Here is a 19467-nt window from a genome sequence, read left to right on the forward strand (position 1 = left end):
AAAAAAAAATTTTATCATAAATTATTTATAAAGCTTTCACAAAGACCTATCGGCTAGTTTACTGATTTTTGAATATGTAAATTTGCTTCTACAATGTGTATAACGTATTAATGTATATACATTCGTTTTCACTCTTTTTTATATCTATAGGTACATATAAAAAAATATAGTATATTATAATACCAATTATTTCAATTATGTTTGCTGGTAAAAACCTTTCGTTATTAGTTTTGAATATTTAACTGGTATATTATATAAATTAATAAAGCTTTGTTATTTAAAAATTAATACAAAAACTAAGATACTATATACAATGGACGTTTAATTATTATGAAGTACACAGAATAAGTTATATTTGTTCTAATATATACATTTATTGCATAAGTATAATGAACTGTATGAATAACTTAAAAATTACAATTATGTTTCGTAAAAAAAAACTAGTATCTCATGAATATTAACAACAGTGTTAATTATACGAGTAATCTTACCTCTATTATTCATTCGCCATAATTTAAGAAAAATATGAATGTCGTGTATAGAAACTTGTATGAATTGTATCTAAGCAACGCAATGATAAACGTATTTGTTTTATAATGATGTGTGTGGCTTCTTTTGTGTGAAATATTATTTTTAGTAAATTTTCGACAAAATTAGTCACAACTTTATTGTTTCCTCGGAATTTATTTTCATTCCGTTTTTTCGTAAAATAATAATTGTAGAAACTTAAATATTGGATTATATAAACTGTATGCTATTGCGATGAATGAATGATTTCGATTGACAATTAAAACAACTGATATAACATTAAAAAAATGCATAATTATTAATTAAACTTATTGATGCAAGTGATTACTATTTTTTTTTTGTGTATATATAATATAACATACTGCAGTATTGCAATTAAATATTAATCTTAATACATTTTCTCGCGTAAAATAGTTATTTGTTAATAGTTTAATACTGAGGTCAAAGTATACAATAATGTACATCACTGCATCAGTGATTCTCAAACTTTTTTATTCGTGGAGCCCTTATGTGTCTAAAAACAATTACGGAGCTACAAAAATCAGAAATGTCTATTTGAAACAACAATAATTGAGAAATATAATAATAATTTTAATTTAATAAATACAGATATGCCCAGGTAGTCATGGAGCCCCTAGACCAGTGGTTCTCAACCTTTGTTGGTTCACGCACACTATTCTACATCACAAGTTTTCACGGCACACTCACGCACTTGACAACCACAACTTCGTCAACTTCGCACTGTTTTTAGTATTTAATAATATTTCTCGTGGCACACCTAGACAATATCGCGGCACACCAGTTGAGAACCACTGCCCTAGACTAATCTCGCGGAGCCCTAGGGCCCCGCGGAGCACAGCTTGTGAACCACTGATGTACATTTTTAATATAAGACTTGTAATATTGTCACGTGTTGTATAATTTTCTATTTATTAATTTATGTTTTTAATACATTTAACGTGTGAATATTTCTGTACCTATATATTATGTCGCTAGTAAGCTCTGCGCGCCTTTCCCACTTTGCTCGCCAATCACCCTTCATTCTATTTTTGGAAGCTATAATAAGATGTTATAATTCTAATAAAAAAATTTGAATGAAAAGTAGGTAATAAAAAAAATATAAATTACTAACATTTATTAATATTTTATAAAAATATGATATACTTGTTATTGTAATAACAATTGCCTTATAAAATACAACAATAAGTATCATATAATTTATTTGATATCTGAAGCTTATCCTTCTAATATTACTTATTATATTCTAATGATTAATATTGATTACTTTAGTAGTTACTTGACGATACTATTTTCAAAACTGTTTTATGTAACGAAAAGTATTTTTTTCAAAAAAAAAAAAAATAACAACCAAATTCCAACTATAATAATGTATTAATAATTATTGTACCTATACTTAATAATGATTGATATCTACAATAATAAGTATTTGTTTTTATTAGTTATTACTATTTATTATATTATCATATTTATATTTTTTTATACCTACTATCTAACTGTATATAATAGTATATAATTAACTAGTTCCTATTATAGTTTTAAGCAGCTATAGATAAATTTACTTTGGCACAAATATATACTTAGACCTCTAAATTTAAAATATAGTAATCTTAGTTTTAAGCGTACATAATTTTTAAAAATAATATGAAGTAGTCTCCCAAAAAAATTTTGCGGTATTTTGCGTCTATCTTTATATATAATATATAATATTAAATATAATACCCCCTACGTTTGATTTATTGAATATATTTATTATTTATTATTAGGTATATTATTATCTGTTATATTGAGTATTTTTATTTTTTTATTTAAACATAATAATTTAATTTGCTTGTGTAGTTGTGTTATTTAATATTTTATAGTGTATACTTAAAGTCTTATTTATATGTAAGAATTAACTACTACAATATAATTTCTTATCGCTATTATTAGTAATTAATAATTAGTTAGTAGCTAATTAATTATTATTACTTGTATTTTAATATTTATGCATGTACTTATCAATGTATCTTCCTCATATTATCACGTTGCACATAATATAATACTTCACTTATAATATAATTATAAGTACATAGTTTTTTATGCTCACCACATAATATTCGGGTGATAAAAATATATAAATAAATAACGATAAAAATATAATTGCGTAATAGGGTTTTTGTACATTTTAATTTTTACTTTTCTCATTGTATTAGATTATTTGATTTACTTAATAAGCATTCCGTAATGTCCAATCTGTATAATAATTGTAATTATAATAACTTAAAAACTATTGACCCAAACCTAACCTAGTGAAGAAATGATCATATTGATTTAACAATGATGTGTGTTTTTTTATTTTACTATTCTCAAAATAACCGGAAAAAAACTAAGGAAAAACGATAATGAAACTAGTATTTAATAAAATATTGTTTGTTTTTGGCAAACACAAAAACGAATAACACTAGATACTTGAAATGTCCATCAAATGTTTATACTAAGATTTTTAAACGTTTTCCAAGTATATTGTTATTTTTTGAGCTAGTTAGACATTTTCAATTTTTTTTATTTTTTTTTTATGAATGTCGATAAAAAACTTTTGACTTAATTAAAAACCTTGAAAATGTAATACAAGGTTTTTAATAAAATGTTCATATATAATTAAAAAATATCGAAAATACATAATCAAAATATTTGTTACCTATAAGCGTTTTATGTTTTACGTTAGAATTTTGAAGAAATCAATTAAAATTGAAATTATTCCGTATTAAGTACTTCAGTTTTTAAATGTAAGAACATTTTATTTTTAAATCTATGATTTAAAAATTTAATACAAGGTTTTTCATACCGAAACTAAATAATAAACCTTAAAAATATATAAATAGAGGTTTTTACTCAGGAGTTAGGGGATACTTTCCTTTCTTTATAGTTTGTAGTGTTTACTGTTTATACAATATTTTCTTGCATTATGTAAGCTTTATCGCTTTATGTATCATAATTTTTTTTGATTAAACGTCAACAGAAGCTACGAATTATATCCATATTATTTGTCCATAACTGTCTTATTTAAAAATCCTGTTATACATTTTACAATTTTTTCCTAAGAAGAATACTTTTGAATTAAACATGGGTCAATTTGTTTGAAAATATAATACGTCAATTACTTCATCAATATCGAAAAAAATCACAATTTTAAATAAAACAATTTATTTCGTCTTACAAATTTAAAAAAAAAAACCAGTATTTTTTTAGATTCTTAGTAGAAGTATGTAGTTTATAAATATATATCGAAACAACATCAGATATCAATGATAATTACCGTTCAATTGTTTTTTATTTTTATACTATCGGGGAAAAATGTCCCATATTTTGTACTTAGGTATATACTTATATATTGAGTTTAGTTTACATTCCTGAGTCCTGACTATATTACATTATTACGTAATGTTATTAATACTACCAACCACTATCAAATAACTATCGTCTATCGTCCTATCGATTATTGTTTTCATTAACCCTCAACAAAGTTTTGCTTCCTGGGGTTAATTAAATCCAAATATTTATAAATTTGCAGGTACTATTACAGTAATACAGTTATGTAATTTATATTAATAAAAAAATTATAACGTGGTTTATAAAAATATTGAGACATAATTTAATAGCTGAGAATATCAATTTAAGTTGTTTTCTTTACAATTATAACAGAGTAGCGTACATTATCAATGCATCTTTTACTCTCTTTATCGTACAAAATATATGATCCGAATAATTTGACAAAACTATAAAATAGTTTACATATTATATATATCACATAATAGCAATAAATATATATCGTATATGTATAGCCTAAGTTTAGCTAAGTATCTATTAAATTACCTATAGTATCTTTTATACATAATTTTAGTCTAATAATATATAAAATGTACATCTTATCATATGCTTTACTTAGGATAATGCAAACGACGAAAATGATAATGCTATAATATTTAAAAACACTTAACATGATAACCACGATTGAAGTAAAATGATTTGCGACATTTGCGTTACTATATACAAGTCGACTTAATCTAGTAATATAACTTATAAAATACATTTGTATATACTAACGAGTGGCAATTGTTTAGGAGGCATGATATGCATCCCACCGGTCTCCTTTACAGCAGCCATGGCCGGCGATACCCCGTTTAAGGACCAGTGCGTGTTGACCAACACCAGACTGACGTTGGACGCCAATTCGTCCAGGGACACGTCCAGGCCCAAGCGTTTTTTCAGCGTCCTCTGGCTCCAAGGCCGGTTCATCAACCGAAACACGGCAGCGGACACGACCGCTACGGCCGTGTTGGTCAGCCGCTGGCCGAGGTCCATTCGTTCCGGCAGGCCGCTAAACACGGACGGCTTGTACGCTATCTGTTGCGGCTGGCCGACCAGGGACATGGTCCACGGCGTCAGTGGACAGCTACTGAGCAAAATGAACGGCACGCGGTATTTTGCGGCGAAACCAAGCGGCAGCTCGCTATTGAAATGTTCGGCGATAACCAAGTCGAACGACGCGGTGTGGTCGTCGAGTAGACTCCGGACGGCCGGTGCGTCGAACACGGCTTCCGTTGTCTTGGCTAAGCCGTACAGTATGAACATGTCCGTTAACGCGCTGACAATGCCGAAGTGCCCGGCATTGTCCGGTAAAGTGACGTTGTTGTTGAACATGGGCATAGAGCCCTCGACACTGATGTCGGTGATGTTCGGATGCGACGAATCAAAGTTGCTGATAACGTGCACGTCGTGTCCGCGGTCTGCCAGTGTCCGCAGGTAAGGCAAGAACACCATGTGATGGCTGTACCCGTGGTGCGGGAACACACCGAGTATGCGAGCCGCGGACGCGCGGTAAGACGCGGCCACGGTGGCTGCGACGAGCAAATAATACGTTACGGTAGCGTTAACCATAATGGCCGGCGTTGTGTCGCGTGAACTTTATAATATGTGACTGATTGTCGAAACGTGCACTTAAACTGTATGCGTCGCGCGCGTGTATAATGCATCTATGTATATATGCTCAATAGGTACATCGTGTACATATTACATACCAACGAGCGCGCGTTAGCAACGTAATTGAATCCGCCTCGACATATAGCGCAGATAAAAATATATAATATAACCTAACCTACCTATACGTATAGTTCGTTGTCTGTATATTAAAATAAATTCATTATAGTTCGTTTACGCACCGTCAAACTGCAGTTTTGCGTCGACGGAGTTTTAAAAGTGTATTATATAATTAACTATACCTTTTCACATTACTTTAAATTTTTATTATTATAATCTATCGATTTTTTTTTAATTATTATTATTTTGGTGAATATGGTCATTTAAGAATTTTTCTCTGAACATGATATATATAGTTTACCAGTAGGTACCTACCTAGTCAATAATTATAATCGTTACGAATGTTTCGATTGTCGTTATTCGTTAGCAGAAATCTTTAAGATTTATAAATTATTTTCATTTAAACGACATTTAAAATATTTAAATAATTATTAGGTAGGTAATTATCGCTTTAGATCACTTTAGAGTATTAGCTGAGTGATAAATGTATTTGTTTTGTATGTTTTGTGTAATTGTTATGGACTGATTACTGATATCAATTTTAATAATTGTAAAAATTCTTCTTTGACTTAAAGTTTGAATTTTAGATTTTCAAAATCCTTTTTGTATTAAATAGTAAAATTTAAAATGTATTAAATCCATCACAGTGATTCGTACTCAATATTTTTTATTTTTCTAATTCATTATTTTATATACTATAAATATAATAAAATAAAATTGTGTATATTTATTTTAAATATTTTTATATCCATAAATATGAATAACTTATTTAGGATCTTGTATTTAATTTTGAATCTTTATCTATACAAAATTAAAATTAAATATATTTCTAACTAAGTGCTAAATAATTTAAAAATTGTCGAAAGTTTTCTTTTTTCCTTATTTTTTTTTTTGTTTTATATAGCTACTAGGAATTTTCCTTATGAAAGTACAAACTAGATCAAATTTTCTATCAAAAATCAATAAATCACCTTTAAAGTTGAAAATTGAAGAATTTCATAATTTAACTTATCATATTTATACTTTATAAACAAAACAACACCATACCATTATAAAATCAATTCATTCATTACTTCACTTAGAATATAAAGTAAGGAAAAACAGGTGCAAAATTATTCATTAAAATCGATTTTGTTTTAGTATTTAATACTTCTATAGTTATCTTATAATAAAAAATAGTTTACTGGAAAATCACATTAATTTTTTTATGAACATTTGAAATTAAATTTGTTACGATATTGCAGGATATTCACTCGTAAAATAACTCTATCTCCTCAAACGATACCATGTACATTAAAATTTTTGTACGTATCTGTTTTGTAGCTTTTTTATCTTAACTGTCAACCACCAACAATTTATTTATTATATATATTTTTTTTTTACTGTTTTTATGCTCTAGAAGTCTAGAGTATCGGTTCCTAACCATAGACATAATATTATATTATATAATAATAATTCTATTACGTCTATGTTTCTAACCCATGGGCCGTGGACCATATAATTTTAACATTAGTACATTACTTACTAACGTATATATTTAAAATAATATTATTATATACTTTTATTATATACCTAATAATATTATATATATCAAAGATTTTTTTACAAAATTGACGGTTCGCACAACTAAAAAGGTTGGGAACCGCTGCTCTAATGTCTAGGCACTCTAGGCTATTATTATTGATTATAAGCACTATAAATACCACGGGCTAAATAAATAACGCCGGTGATAAATACTAATACTGCTTAGTACTTGTATTTATAATCAATGCTAATATATATTATCTATACTGCAGTGCCATCTATCGTTCAGACCGAAAGCCGGACATTAGTTATAGACAGAATTAATACCTGATCATTCTACATAGTAATAGTTGGTGTCTGAATAGATGTATATATTCATCTGATTTGGCCTCGGAAGAACCTGAGGTCTGACGCGTGGAATTGCCCGAAGTCGCCGTATGGTGAAAATTGCCAATTGTGAATACAAATGAATTCGTCATTGTAGTTAAAGGGGTTGTGCCGTCGTGTTGTGTGGCAGTGCGCACAGCTGGTGATGCTGTAGCTGTTGTTGTTGTTTGACTGACGGTTGGTCGCTATGCGTGCAATGTGGTGCTGCGTGTACCAGCGGAATTCGTTTTGGGGTTGTGAAGTAGCGTTATGTCTATGCTCGGCACGGTCGTGTAGCCGTAACCACCACCATAAACTCGTGTTTCACCACAACCCACACACACCCTTTTGTTGTTGTCATTCTATCTATCTCTAATCGTGTCCGGACGATCGTGTAAGGAGATAATAATGTCCTATCGGGTGTTGATGTTCTCTCCGTCTGCAGCCCAATGCCTAGACGTTCTTCGTCTGTCCTCCTAATCGCAGTTTCACATGCAATCTTTGACCTCCACAAAAATTTTGATTATATATATTTTCGATTAAAAATTTTAAAAAACTGAGTTATTATTTTTAAAACTATTTAAAAAACTTACGTAAATTTGTAGGTATATCAGTTTTTAATTTTAATAATAGATTATGATTTGTTTTTTGGTAAATAATAATTTGTATGTAATTCAAATCAAGCGTAGCATAATGTTATTGGTCATTGGTAGTTCGTAGTCTTTAGATGCATGTACATCATTAATAAATAAAAATAAAAATAAAAACAAACAATAAATTATAAAATTACCTACTGAGTAGGTAAGTAGTAAGTACTGACAGTACTGTGTATTACGTATGTGTAGTATCTGGTAAATCATGGTAAATAATAAGTAATGGTATTACTCAATCCCCGTATACAGGGGGCGTTAGGGTTTCAAATTCACCAGAAATTTTTAAAGCAGAATCATTTTTTATCATTAAAATAATAATTAACTTTTGTATTTTAATATTTACCCCCCCCCCTCGAAAATTGATCCTGAAATGTGCTTGGTACTACTATATTATTATAATTGTGTTTAAGATTAGTAGTAGTAGTTGTAGTAGTAGTAAGTAGTAGTAGTAGTAGTAGACAATAGTAGTAATAGTGTCGGTGTTCATAACGCCAAACTGGTCGTTCGCTGCGCGGGGGCGGGGTCAGTCGCTCGCCCGAACTGTTCCGCAATTCCAAAGTGAGCCCACAGACCGCGACTCTCGAGCAACGGCAGTGAGAAAAACAAAGGTATCACGTTCACACCTGTTAGATACATTTTTCCGAATTAAAAACCCATTAAACGCCGCCGTCGACGCAATACTTTATAATAGACGACGGTGACGGCGGTAGGCATTATCATTTATCAGGTACCGCAGTAGCAGCCTGTCACGTAATAATATATTTATATTGTTATTATAATATCTATCTGGACACGTCGGGACATATCTATGATATAATGCGCATGTGTGTGTGTGTGTGCGCGCGCGTGTGTGTACGGTAATAAAAATATAATAATACGCGGCGGCCGAATGTTTTCATGACAGTATGACACGAATGCAGAAAAACAACGATAGATAAGGCTAAAAGGGGCGCCGTCGCAGCCGACGCGTTGTTCGCCGTCGTATCGTGGACGACAGACGTACACTCGTATTTACATTTTACATTCTCGAAAAGAACGAAAGGACGCGGGAAATCGTCGTCGCCGTCGTTGTCGAAAGGTGAATATCGTACAATTATTTTACTATGATAATATTACCTTATTGTTGGACGCGCATTGTTACTCGTGATTCAAACACACCCTGTGATTTGTTTTTGGCACCGAAACTGTCAAATTCGGCGTGTACGCCAGATGGGCAACGGGTTATCACGATTTTAGACCCGACGAAGACGACGATGACGATGCTCAATCGTGCTCGTGGCCTACATTTGAGGATGGCCGTTTTGAATATTTCTCTTCTCTAGTGAGAAGACGTGACGTTCGTGGTGGTGTATCTTTATCTCACATTTTATCCTCCGTTCACCATTTGGGGGGGGGGGAGGATGATGGTAGTTGGGAGGGCAGGCTTTACGTCTGACTATGACTGACCAGTGTATTAGACGGTGTAAGTTCGTAAAAATGTTTGATTAGGTTTCACTCTGTGCAAACTGTATTTATTAATTGCCAGAAATATGTCTTCCTGGCCCAGTGAATAGCTCTGGCCAACTAAAACAGTTACATTGTGCTTGCCTATATCCAAATATTTAAACTTTTCACGATCTTAGCATTTAGCTGGTTGTAGGTAAACACCTGCGAACTTATTGTTATCTAACATCAAATTGTGTATAATATCGATGGCTTATTTTTTTTATTGTTCACAGACACTAATTCAATACACAAATTGTATACAACATACTTGTCGATTTCAAAATGAATAGTTCCTCGGATACGGGGTATGTGTTTTTCATTCATAGTATAAGGTATTAACATTAATAAATTTCTATTTACAGATTTAATCCAGCATTTAATATTGCAACGATAAGACAAGTATTCAATGAAGCTGTCGAAAAAGGCGAGTGATACATTGTTTTTGCTTTCAATAGTTTGTTAGAGGTTTATTTTGTATTTTTTTTTTTTGGTTTAGTTCGTATGCCGACCCCGATGCGTCTCAGGGACTTAATAAGACAAATTAGAGCAGCAAGAACAGCAGCAGAAGAAAGAGCTGTTATCAACAAAGAATGTGCAGATATTAGAACGTCTTTTCGAGATGAAGATAGTGTTTGGAGATGTCGAAACATTGCTAAATTGTTATATATTCACATGCTTGGGTAAGTGTTGTTTTCAATTTACTTATTTTTTAAGGTTATCATAATTTTTAATCTATTTAAAATAATATTAAATTAACTTGTACTATTTTCAATAATGTTTTTGTGTAACATTGAAAAAAAGATTTAAATAGACATACATAAGTTAGATAGAAATATATATTAGATTTCATATTCGTTTGAATATTCATTTTAAAAATAATTATTTTATTTGTATGTCAATAACTTTTAAAAGTATATTGGTTTATAATATAGATATCCAGCACATTTTGGACAGTTGGAATGTCTGAAGCTAATAGCATCGCCAAGATTTACAGATAAGCGAATAGGTTACTTGGGCGCTATGTTGTTATTGGACGAACGACAAGATGTACATCTCCTTATCACAAACTGTTTAAAAAAGTAATTAAATAAAAAAAGTTTTAAAATGTTATATACTTAGGGGGGGGGGGTTTAAAAAGAAATATATCAAAAATTCCTCATTTTCAGTAAATAGTAAAATAAATTCCTGTTTCTATAGTTAATTTTAATATCTTTCATTTTTTTTTATCATTTTCAAAAAATTACCAATCATGTCATTATCTGAATCATGCACTGTCTAAATGATTCATGTGTTTATTATCTTTATTTAGATAGTAATTATTAATTACAAATATTATTTTATTCATTTTAGTGACCTAAACAGTTGCACTCAGTTTGTTGTGGGCTTAGCATTATGTACTCTTGGTGCAATTGCATCACCAGAAATGGCTAGAGATCTTGCCACTGAAGTAGAACGCTTAATGAAATCACCTAATACATATATTCGAAAAAAAGCAGCTTTGTGTGCATACAGAATTGTACTCAAAGTCCCTGAACTAATGGAAATATTTTTACCAGCTACTAGATCAATGCTTTCAGAAAAAAATCACGGAGTTCTTATTACTGGTGTAACATTAATAACTGAAATGTGTGAACGAAGTATTGATACCTTACAGCATTTTAAAAAGGTATTTAAGTAGTGTTTCGGTTATTTCAAATAAATAATAATATTTTTTTCATTGATTATTGTCTATGAAGATATTTAAATTGCTACTTGTCTAGATGTTTATATTCTAATAAATACATATTTTGTTTAATTATTCTTATTTCAAATTAATATTTTATAGGTTGTGCCAAACTTAGTAAGAATCTTAAAAAACTTAATACTCGCAGGCTATTCGCCTGAACATGATGTTTCTGGAGTGAGTGATCCTTTCTTACAAGTAAGTAAAATAATATACTTTTTCTTCTTACTCAATAAATATTTAAGATTCTAAATCACTGTTTTATTTGCAGGTAAAAATACTCAGATTGCTTAAAATACTTGGCAGAAAAGATCCAGAGGCTTCTGAAACTATGAATGATGTCCTTGCACAAGTAGCCACAACAACTGAAACAAATAAAAATGTTGGTAACACAATTTTATATGAGACTGTGTTATCAATTATGGATATTAAGTCTGAATCCGGGCTCAGGGTGCTAGCCATTAATATTTTGGGTAGATTTTTGTTGAACACAGATAAAAATATCAGATACGTTGCTTTGAACACACTCTTAAAAACTATTCACTTAGACATGACTGCAGTTCAAAGACATAGAACTACTATAATTGAGTGTCTTAGAGTATGTTGAATATTATTACATTATTGAAATTAATTGAATTAATTATGTCTAATTTTCAATTTTTTTTTTTAGCAAGATCCAGACGTATCTATCAGAAGACGAGCACTAGAGTTAAGCATAGCTTTAATTAATTCTCATAATGTATTGACTATGACTAAAGAATTACTTGCATTTTTGGAAACATCTGAACCTGAATTCAAAGCACAGTGCTCTTCTAGCATTGTGTTAGCAGCTGAAAAATTTGCACCTAATACTCGATGGCATTTAGATACTTTAATAAAAGTTCTTGTTGCGGTAAATAAATTTTAAACTGTTTTTACAGTGGTTATGTTTCATTAAGCTCAATAATAATATCAATCACATTAACCTATTGGTCACATATTAAAGCATTAATTTTTATTAGGCTGGTAATTATGTAAGAGATGATGTCGTATCAAGTACAATACAATTAGTTTCTGAATCTGGTGCTCAACATGGTGGTTATATGGCTTCAAAACTATGGGTAGAATTGGAAAAAGATACGAGTGATAAACAACCATTGATACAAGTGTCAACATGGACAATTGGAGAATTTGGTGACATGTTACTACAACAATCTGATGAACATGCTGTAACAGTAAGATTTACCTATTTTAACTCTCATTTAAAAATTTACCTCTCTCAAAGAATAAAAATAAAACCCATCTAGTATAATTATGCTCATTGTCACAAAACTTTAATGTACCTTTGACATTTTAATTTATAATGATTTATTTTACTATGAAATTTAATTAACTAATTGCTACATTTATATGGGAAAAATTAATTATTCTATTATTGTTTTAATGTTTAGGTCAATGAAGAAGACATATTAAGAGTATACCATAAATTAATGTGGAGTCCTCAAAATAATATAATCACAAAACAGTATACATTAAATTCACTTATGAAGTTAAGCACCCGTATCAAAGTTAATGTAGAGTAAGTATAAAGATTATAAACTTTAGTGACTATATTTAATTTAACCTAAACAACTGTTCATTAGCTTGAATTGTTTGTATTTTATATTTATCAAAGTACCTGTAAATGATTATTTTACTTTAATTATCTAGTAAAATACATGAAATGGTAGCATCATTTACAACACATATGCATACTGATTTGCAACAACGTGGAATTGAATACAATCAGCTATTTAATAGATATGACCCAATGCGGGAAGGTCTATTAGAAAGAATGCCAGCTATGGAGTCAAATAGAACTCAACAATCACAATGGAATGAAACTATTGAAAATGTTCCATCACCTAATGATTTACTTGTCACTGATGTGACAAATACTGAAACCACCAGTGATTCTGTAAATATATTTATATATATATACATATATATTATTTATTTTAATATAAAAATAAAATTATGATTTTCTTATTGACTTTTTACTTTAGAATGCATTGTTAGTATTACTAGAAGGCTCAAATGGGGACACAGAATTGATTCCAAATCAAAACTCATCAATAATGCCAACCATTAATACTGATACTCAAGATTTGTTGGATCTCTTAGGTAAGTCTTATTTTATATTCCTTTCTTTACTAATTTTTTAAAATAAATGATTTATTGATTGAATTTATAACATTATTAAGGTGGCTTAGATTTAAGTAACCAACCAATGCAGCCATTGAACAATCTTACATCTGAAATTAGTTCAACTAATGGAATAGTTGATACCACTAATCATATATTTGACTCATTGAGTTTAGGTTAGTAAAAAAATAAATATTTATAAATAAAATATTTTGGTTCTATATTCTTATTTATATATTCAGCAGATACATCAATAGTTAATACCAACAAAGTTAAAAGCCCGGGAACTGTGACAGCATATGACCAAAATAATTTACTCATAACATTATTAGTTGAAAGGGATCAGATGAACATAGATTCAAATACAGTGAATATGACTGCTTACAACAGCGGAACATTTACCATCAACGAGTTTCTTTTTCAAGCAGCTGTCCCTAAAGTAAGTTCATCTTCCAAGTTATTAAATATTATATTATTTTAAAAATATCCTTACTATGTCTAATATAAAAAGTAACCCCAAGTGAAAAGTTAATCCCGTTCATTAGGCTATTAAATGCACAACAGCATCCTTTGTCTACCATCTAAAGTTACTCTAATATGAGATAGTCAAGCTTCATACCCCCTAACCTAGCGGTTCTCAAACTGTGCTCTGGGAGCACCACCGTCTATGGCTCATAATAAATAATTTATTGTTATCAATGAGTATTCTTTTGCTCTGACTTTCATGGAATTCACAGCAAGACGCGGCGGTTGAAATGAAAAAAGGCACCAAGGAAAAAAAATGTTTGGGAACCCCGCTGCTCTAACCTAACCTATATAAATATACTGATGCCTTAGAGTAACATTATGCTAAATATTAGCAACAATAATATTGATTATTGAAATGATAAGGACAGAAAATGTCATTGTATTGTAATATTTAATATACTATTTAAAACATTCTTAATATACAAGTTTTTTCGTTCCTATTTAGTATTTAGTTTATTTTCTAATAATATTTCATGCTGTTTTTTTAATAGTATACATAGATAAACATTTTTCATGTATAAATGTATTTCTATTAAAAAATAACTGCTAGATGCCTTATTATTTTAAAATGTTTTGAAGCAGCTATAACACTCATTCTTTTAATGACATAGTCAACAAATATTTTTTTCCCTTTATGTTGTGCGTGGGATTTAGAGAAATGGAATAAGAATGTGCTAAAATCAGCTAAATTATCATATTCACTTTTTGACTATTGCACTAAAATATGGCTCAATGCACAGCTATATTATATTAAATTCACTTTATTGGAAATACTTTTTTTTATTGGTATCTTCTATTCTGATTCTATATTGTATACAAAAAAGAAAAAATTATTTACTTGTGGCGATATTTATAAATGTTTATGTATTTAAATAGTCGTTATTAATTATAAATGTATTTTTTTATTTTTTACTCAGACTTTCCAATTGCAAATGTTACCACCATCTTCAAATGTAATTGAACCTGGTTCATCTTTAACACAATTAATGCGAGTATCAAATGTATCAAAAGTAAGTTAACTACTTGAATAATTATTTTTAATTCAATATTAAGATTAACAAATATTATCTTTGAAAAAAGTGTATAGTTTAGGTTTTAATTGTTTTATTGATTTTACTATTTCATTTTTATAATAGGTAATAACACTAATTACTAATAAGATTTTGATTTTTAGATAAACCATACTTTTATCTATGACAAAATAAATAGGTATATAAGTATCAATACCTTTTTTAGTTTGGCTGACACATCCCATCCTTAATCCTAGTGGTATTCGCTTAATTTCATTAACTGTTAAATTATTACCCAAAATACAATAATTGTTATTACATTATCATAAAAATATATTGCAATGAGGAGAGAGACAAATCAGGCTAATACTGTTAGTATCAAAAAGTTCCTGACATACCTATCTATTATGTCATAATTTTATCCATTTTATGCTGAATAGTGTATAATGAGATTAAAAAATATCGACGTTTCATAGTCTGTAGAATATAATATGATTACAATTTTATTTTTCATATAAATGCATACTAGGAATTACAGAATATATCTTTAATTTTGCATGATTCATAATTTATAAAAATTAAATTTATCCACAGCAAATAAATATAAATTTAATTGATTATTGTTATTTTAACTACTCATTATTTCCCATTGATAAGCACATTCCATCTCCAATGATTATATGAGGATCAGCCTATTTACTATTTAATTGTTATTTAATTTGTTTATTGTTTATTGTTTATTAAATTTCATTTATATTTTTAAACTTGTCCAAACAATTAACATTTACAAATTAAAAAATAGAGTCTGTTAAAATGGTGCAAAATATTATTTCTGTTCTTCAAAGCATACCTGTTGGCTGTTTCACATGGTTTTGAAATTAAAAAGAATGTATTAGAATTTAGAACTTTATTAAAAAATGTTGATTGTTTGTGTTCGGTCACCAGTACTCAGATCCACATAATTTTTTCTGTGATTTGCTGCCTGTCAAATATTTTCATCTTTTTCAAGATAACTGTAATTTAAAAGATATTATTTTTAGACTTGAACACTTTTCTTTGTCATGTATATTATTTTTTTTTTTTAATACCATTCTACAGTAAATTTGTGTTAACTTATAAGTTGTATAGTATGCTTTTTTTTTAGTAAAAATTTGAACCACCTCTAAAATTAAGAAAATATTAACATAATATTTTATTTTATTATTAGAGCCAGCTAAGAATGAGAATTCGGTTATCATATACTGCCAATGGTGTGCCAATTCAAGACCAAACCGAAGTGAATAATTTTCCAACCCCACCAGATACATTTGGAACATCAACATTAGATCTTTGGTCTGAAAATCAATGACATAAAGTATTAATGGCTATTGGCTAAAATAAATATAGCAGTAGGTTTAAGTTGTACGTGTTTCATTGTGATAAGTGTTTTATTTTTGTCAATTATTTGAGAAAAATTTGAAATTTTACATCCATCAATAACACAAATCATTGTTTTTAAGTGTTAATTTTAATTTTTAAAATAACACGGTACTTTAACTATGACTTTTTTTAACCAATTGTGTATTGTACTTAAAAACTTGTATTATTAGCTCACAGTATTATGAAACAATGTTTTTGTTTACATTAGTTCTCAAAATAAAATTGTATTGATAGTGGTAATAATTGTTGATGTTTGTGATAATTTTTAAACTGCACATTCTATTATTTTTATTTCGGTTGTAAATCAAAATCCGGTTGTGAACTCCTAATAATATATAACAATTTAGTTCACACTTACGAATAATTTCGTATCAATTTTAAACATACATTCAACTTTTTTTTTGTATCTGTGTCTTTATTCTTTTTTGCACTACTTGTAGATGCATTAAATATTATTCATTACTATATAATATGTATATAAAATAATAACTTGTTAATAAAATGTTTATCATTGTTAACTATATAAATTATTATGCATTGTATTATTATTATTATTATTATTATTACATTAATAAAATATTGTATTAATTTGAACTGTAATTGTATTTTATACGTTTGTTAATATTGTTTCCAAGTATTTTAACATTTGAATTTTGATGATTGGGTATTTAATTTTAAGTAAGTATATGCAACTACAAAACTACATAATGATTAAGTACTACCTTATAATAATCATTTTGTATTAGATAATTTAATTAGGAACCATTCAATATTTTACAGATGTTAATAATTATGATTTTAAAAAACATAATTTATTCTTCTTCATTCAGTTCTTGAACAATTCATCACAAGCAATTACAAAATTAGAAAAAACTTTGTCATTTCCACAGATATCATACACTGAACTGTCTTCTGTAATAATACATTGTTAACAAAGTTATTAATCTATAGATGTATTGTCTACAAATCATTTAAAAATTTAATTTGCATGATGAGAATATTTTTAAAGAGTCATTGCTCCAATAATGTTTTACTAAAGATTTTTAACTGGCATTTTAAATCATATTATATTATAAGTACAGCCAATGTATTAAATAAAATAAAGTACTTAAGTATTACAAACATTTTTTGACATGAATAGTAACAGCTGAATTCCTTTAATTCCATTAATAGAGGTTTTCGAGTTAAAGTTATTTTTGTAGGATGTATAAGGTTTTTAAAAAAATAATTAAAAGTACCAAAAAAAATTTAACAGTAAAAAATTAGGTATAGCAATTTTAAATTATGGTAATACATTTATAAGTATTACAATTTTAAACAAATTATAAAAATCATTAAGTAATTACACACATAATATATTTTAATACTTAATCCTAATTTAAGTGTTTGATTACATAATTTCATAGTTTTTAGTCACTTATAACGAATACTAAACAGATACTTAAATATAATACATTCATAACATTAATTTACTGTATTTCAAACATTTAAATTCACTATACTAATATACTAAAAATAACAAAATCGCCTAAAACTCAACTTTTTTCGCATTATAAAAAATACAGTTGTAAATGAAGTTGTCCGTGTTGCATGGACGCATGGCATTACTATACTTACCAACCTATATAACACTGAAAAAATGGGGTTAAGACGGTTTCTCGTTGAGAAAAAATATCACCACTGGGCACTGGTCAATATTAGTTATCCACATAAATTCGTATTATATTTTGTTATATCTTATACATTTCATCTTATACTATGTATATTATAGCCAATTACCTATTAAAATATACTTAAGTGTTATTTTTTTTTATACTTTACGTCAAACACAATCAATTTTTCAGAACGAAAAACCGAATAAATCAGTACCTAGCACAAAGTGATATCCATTTAACGTTAGCTTTTTAAATTTTAATGTCAATTGTCAATTATCTACAAGGCTACAACCAATATAATTTGGTATATTAATTATACAAATAAATTCAAATAATGGATAGTGAATATAGATTTTAACCATTAACATTAATTATGCACAAAAACATATATTTTTGAAATATAAAAAATAAAATTATTTAGACAAAGTTTCCTACGAGATATTATATTACATCAATATTCTTACCCATTATCATTTTAAATTTTTTATTTTTAAAAAATGTAATCTAATATAGGTATCTAGTGGATTTGAAATTTTGTAAGTGTTTTTAAGTTGTCGTAACAGTAATCAAAATACATAAGCATAACTTCTACTGTTCTACTATACTGTCTATACTTATATATTCAATTTAAATTTTGAAAATAAATTGATATTTTAACGAAAATATCGACTTTAATTGTTTTGTCCGTAGATAATTCAAAATATATTATTTGTAGGGACTTAAAATATTTCGCGATTTTGATTTGTTATTTACAACTCATGCACCTATACAATGACATTTTCAAAATATTTAAATTAATTTTAAGTTATTTTTATTATTTATCTATGTCACGAACCCATTCACATAGACCTAGGGTACAACGGTATTGACATAATTTAATAACAACATAGTTTAAATAACTCAATAGTTACCTAATGGTAAAATGTATAATAATAACTAGTAATATTTTATAAAATTATATGTGTATGTAATTATTGTGATTTATTTTTTTGTTTAAAAATACAATTTAACTAACCTTAACATAATTTATATTTTTAAAAAACGAGATGGTCTCAATAATAATTTAAAAAAACTACTTTTTATTTTATTTATTTTTTAATTTGTTTATTTTTCAATACAGATAAGCAAAAAAAAAACATTAAAAGGCTACTAACAAGTACACAACACTTATAAATAACACTTTCTCAGTACCCACCATAAATATCTTAAACCTAAATATTTACTATTTGATACCTATCCAGTATCCACTCATATCCAGCATTCCGGATTGTGGCTACCATCATTTTGTAGCTGCAGGACAATTTATCGTTTGACAA

The 19467-nt window shown here is 28.3% G+C and overlaps 2 protein-coding genes across 6 annotated transcripts; one reads left to right on the plus strand and one right to left on the minus strand.

The window, feature by feature from the left end:
• Positions 1-4114: 4114 nt before the first annotated feature.
• On the minus strand, positions 4115-5817 carry LOC113551744 (UDP-glucuronosyltransferase 2B2-like). The gene has a single exon (XM_026954190.1). It carries the CDS (start codon positions 5464-5466, stop codon positions 4606-4608), a length of 861 nt encoding a protein of 286 aa, XP_026809991.1. The 5' UTR covers positions 5467-5817; the 3' UTR covers positions 4115-4605.
• Positions 5818-8728: 2911 nt separating this feature from the next.
• On the plus strand, positions 8729-16901 carry LOC113551742 (AP-1 complex subunit gamma-1). 5 transcript variants are annotated; one of them, XM_026954186.1, is made up of 17 exons: positions 8729-8776; positions 9887-9958; positions 10016-10077; positions 10150-10333; positions 10586-10732; positions 11004-11319; positions 11479-11574; positions 11648-11974; positions 12047-12268; positions 12378-12590; positions 12807-12934; positions 13066-13312; positions 13401-13518; positions 13599-13715; positions 13782-13978; positions 14985-15077; positions 16285-16425. In XM_026954186.1, the coding sequence occupies exons 2-17, from the start codon at positions 9936-9938 to the stop codon at positions 16423-16425; spliced, it is 2631 nt and encodes an 876-aa protein (XP_026809987.1). In that variant the 5' UTR covers positions 8729-8776; positions 9887-9935. The 5 variants fall into 5 exon arrangements, with proteins under 5 accessions (XP_026809987.1, XP_026809989.1, XP_026809984.1 ...); XM_026954188.1 differs by lacking the exon at positions 8729-8776 and adding an exon at positions 8785-9246 and having other exon boundaries at positions 13785-13978; positions 16285-16901; XM_026954183.1 differs by lacking the exon at positions 8729-8776 and adding an exon at positions 8786-9246.
• The last annotated feature ends 2566 nt before the right edge of the window (positions 16902-19467 follow it).

Source organism: Rhopalosiphum maidis, chromosome 2 (genome assembly GCF_003676215.2).
Source record: "Rhopalosiphum maidis isolate BTI-1 chromosome 2, ASM367621v3, whole genome shotgun sequence".
Taxonomy (NCBI): Eukaryota; Metazoa; Arthropoda; class Insecta; order Hemiptera; family Aphididae; genus Rhopalosiphum; species Rhopalosiphum maidis.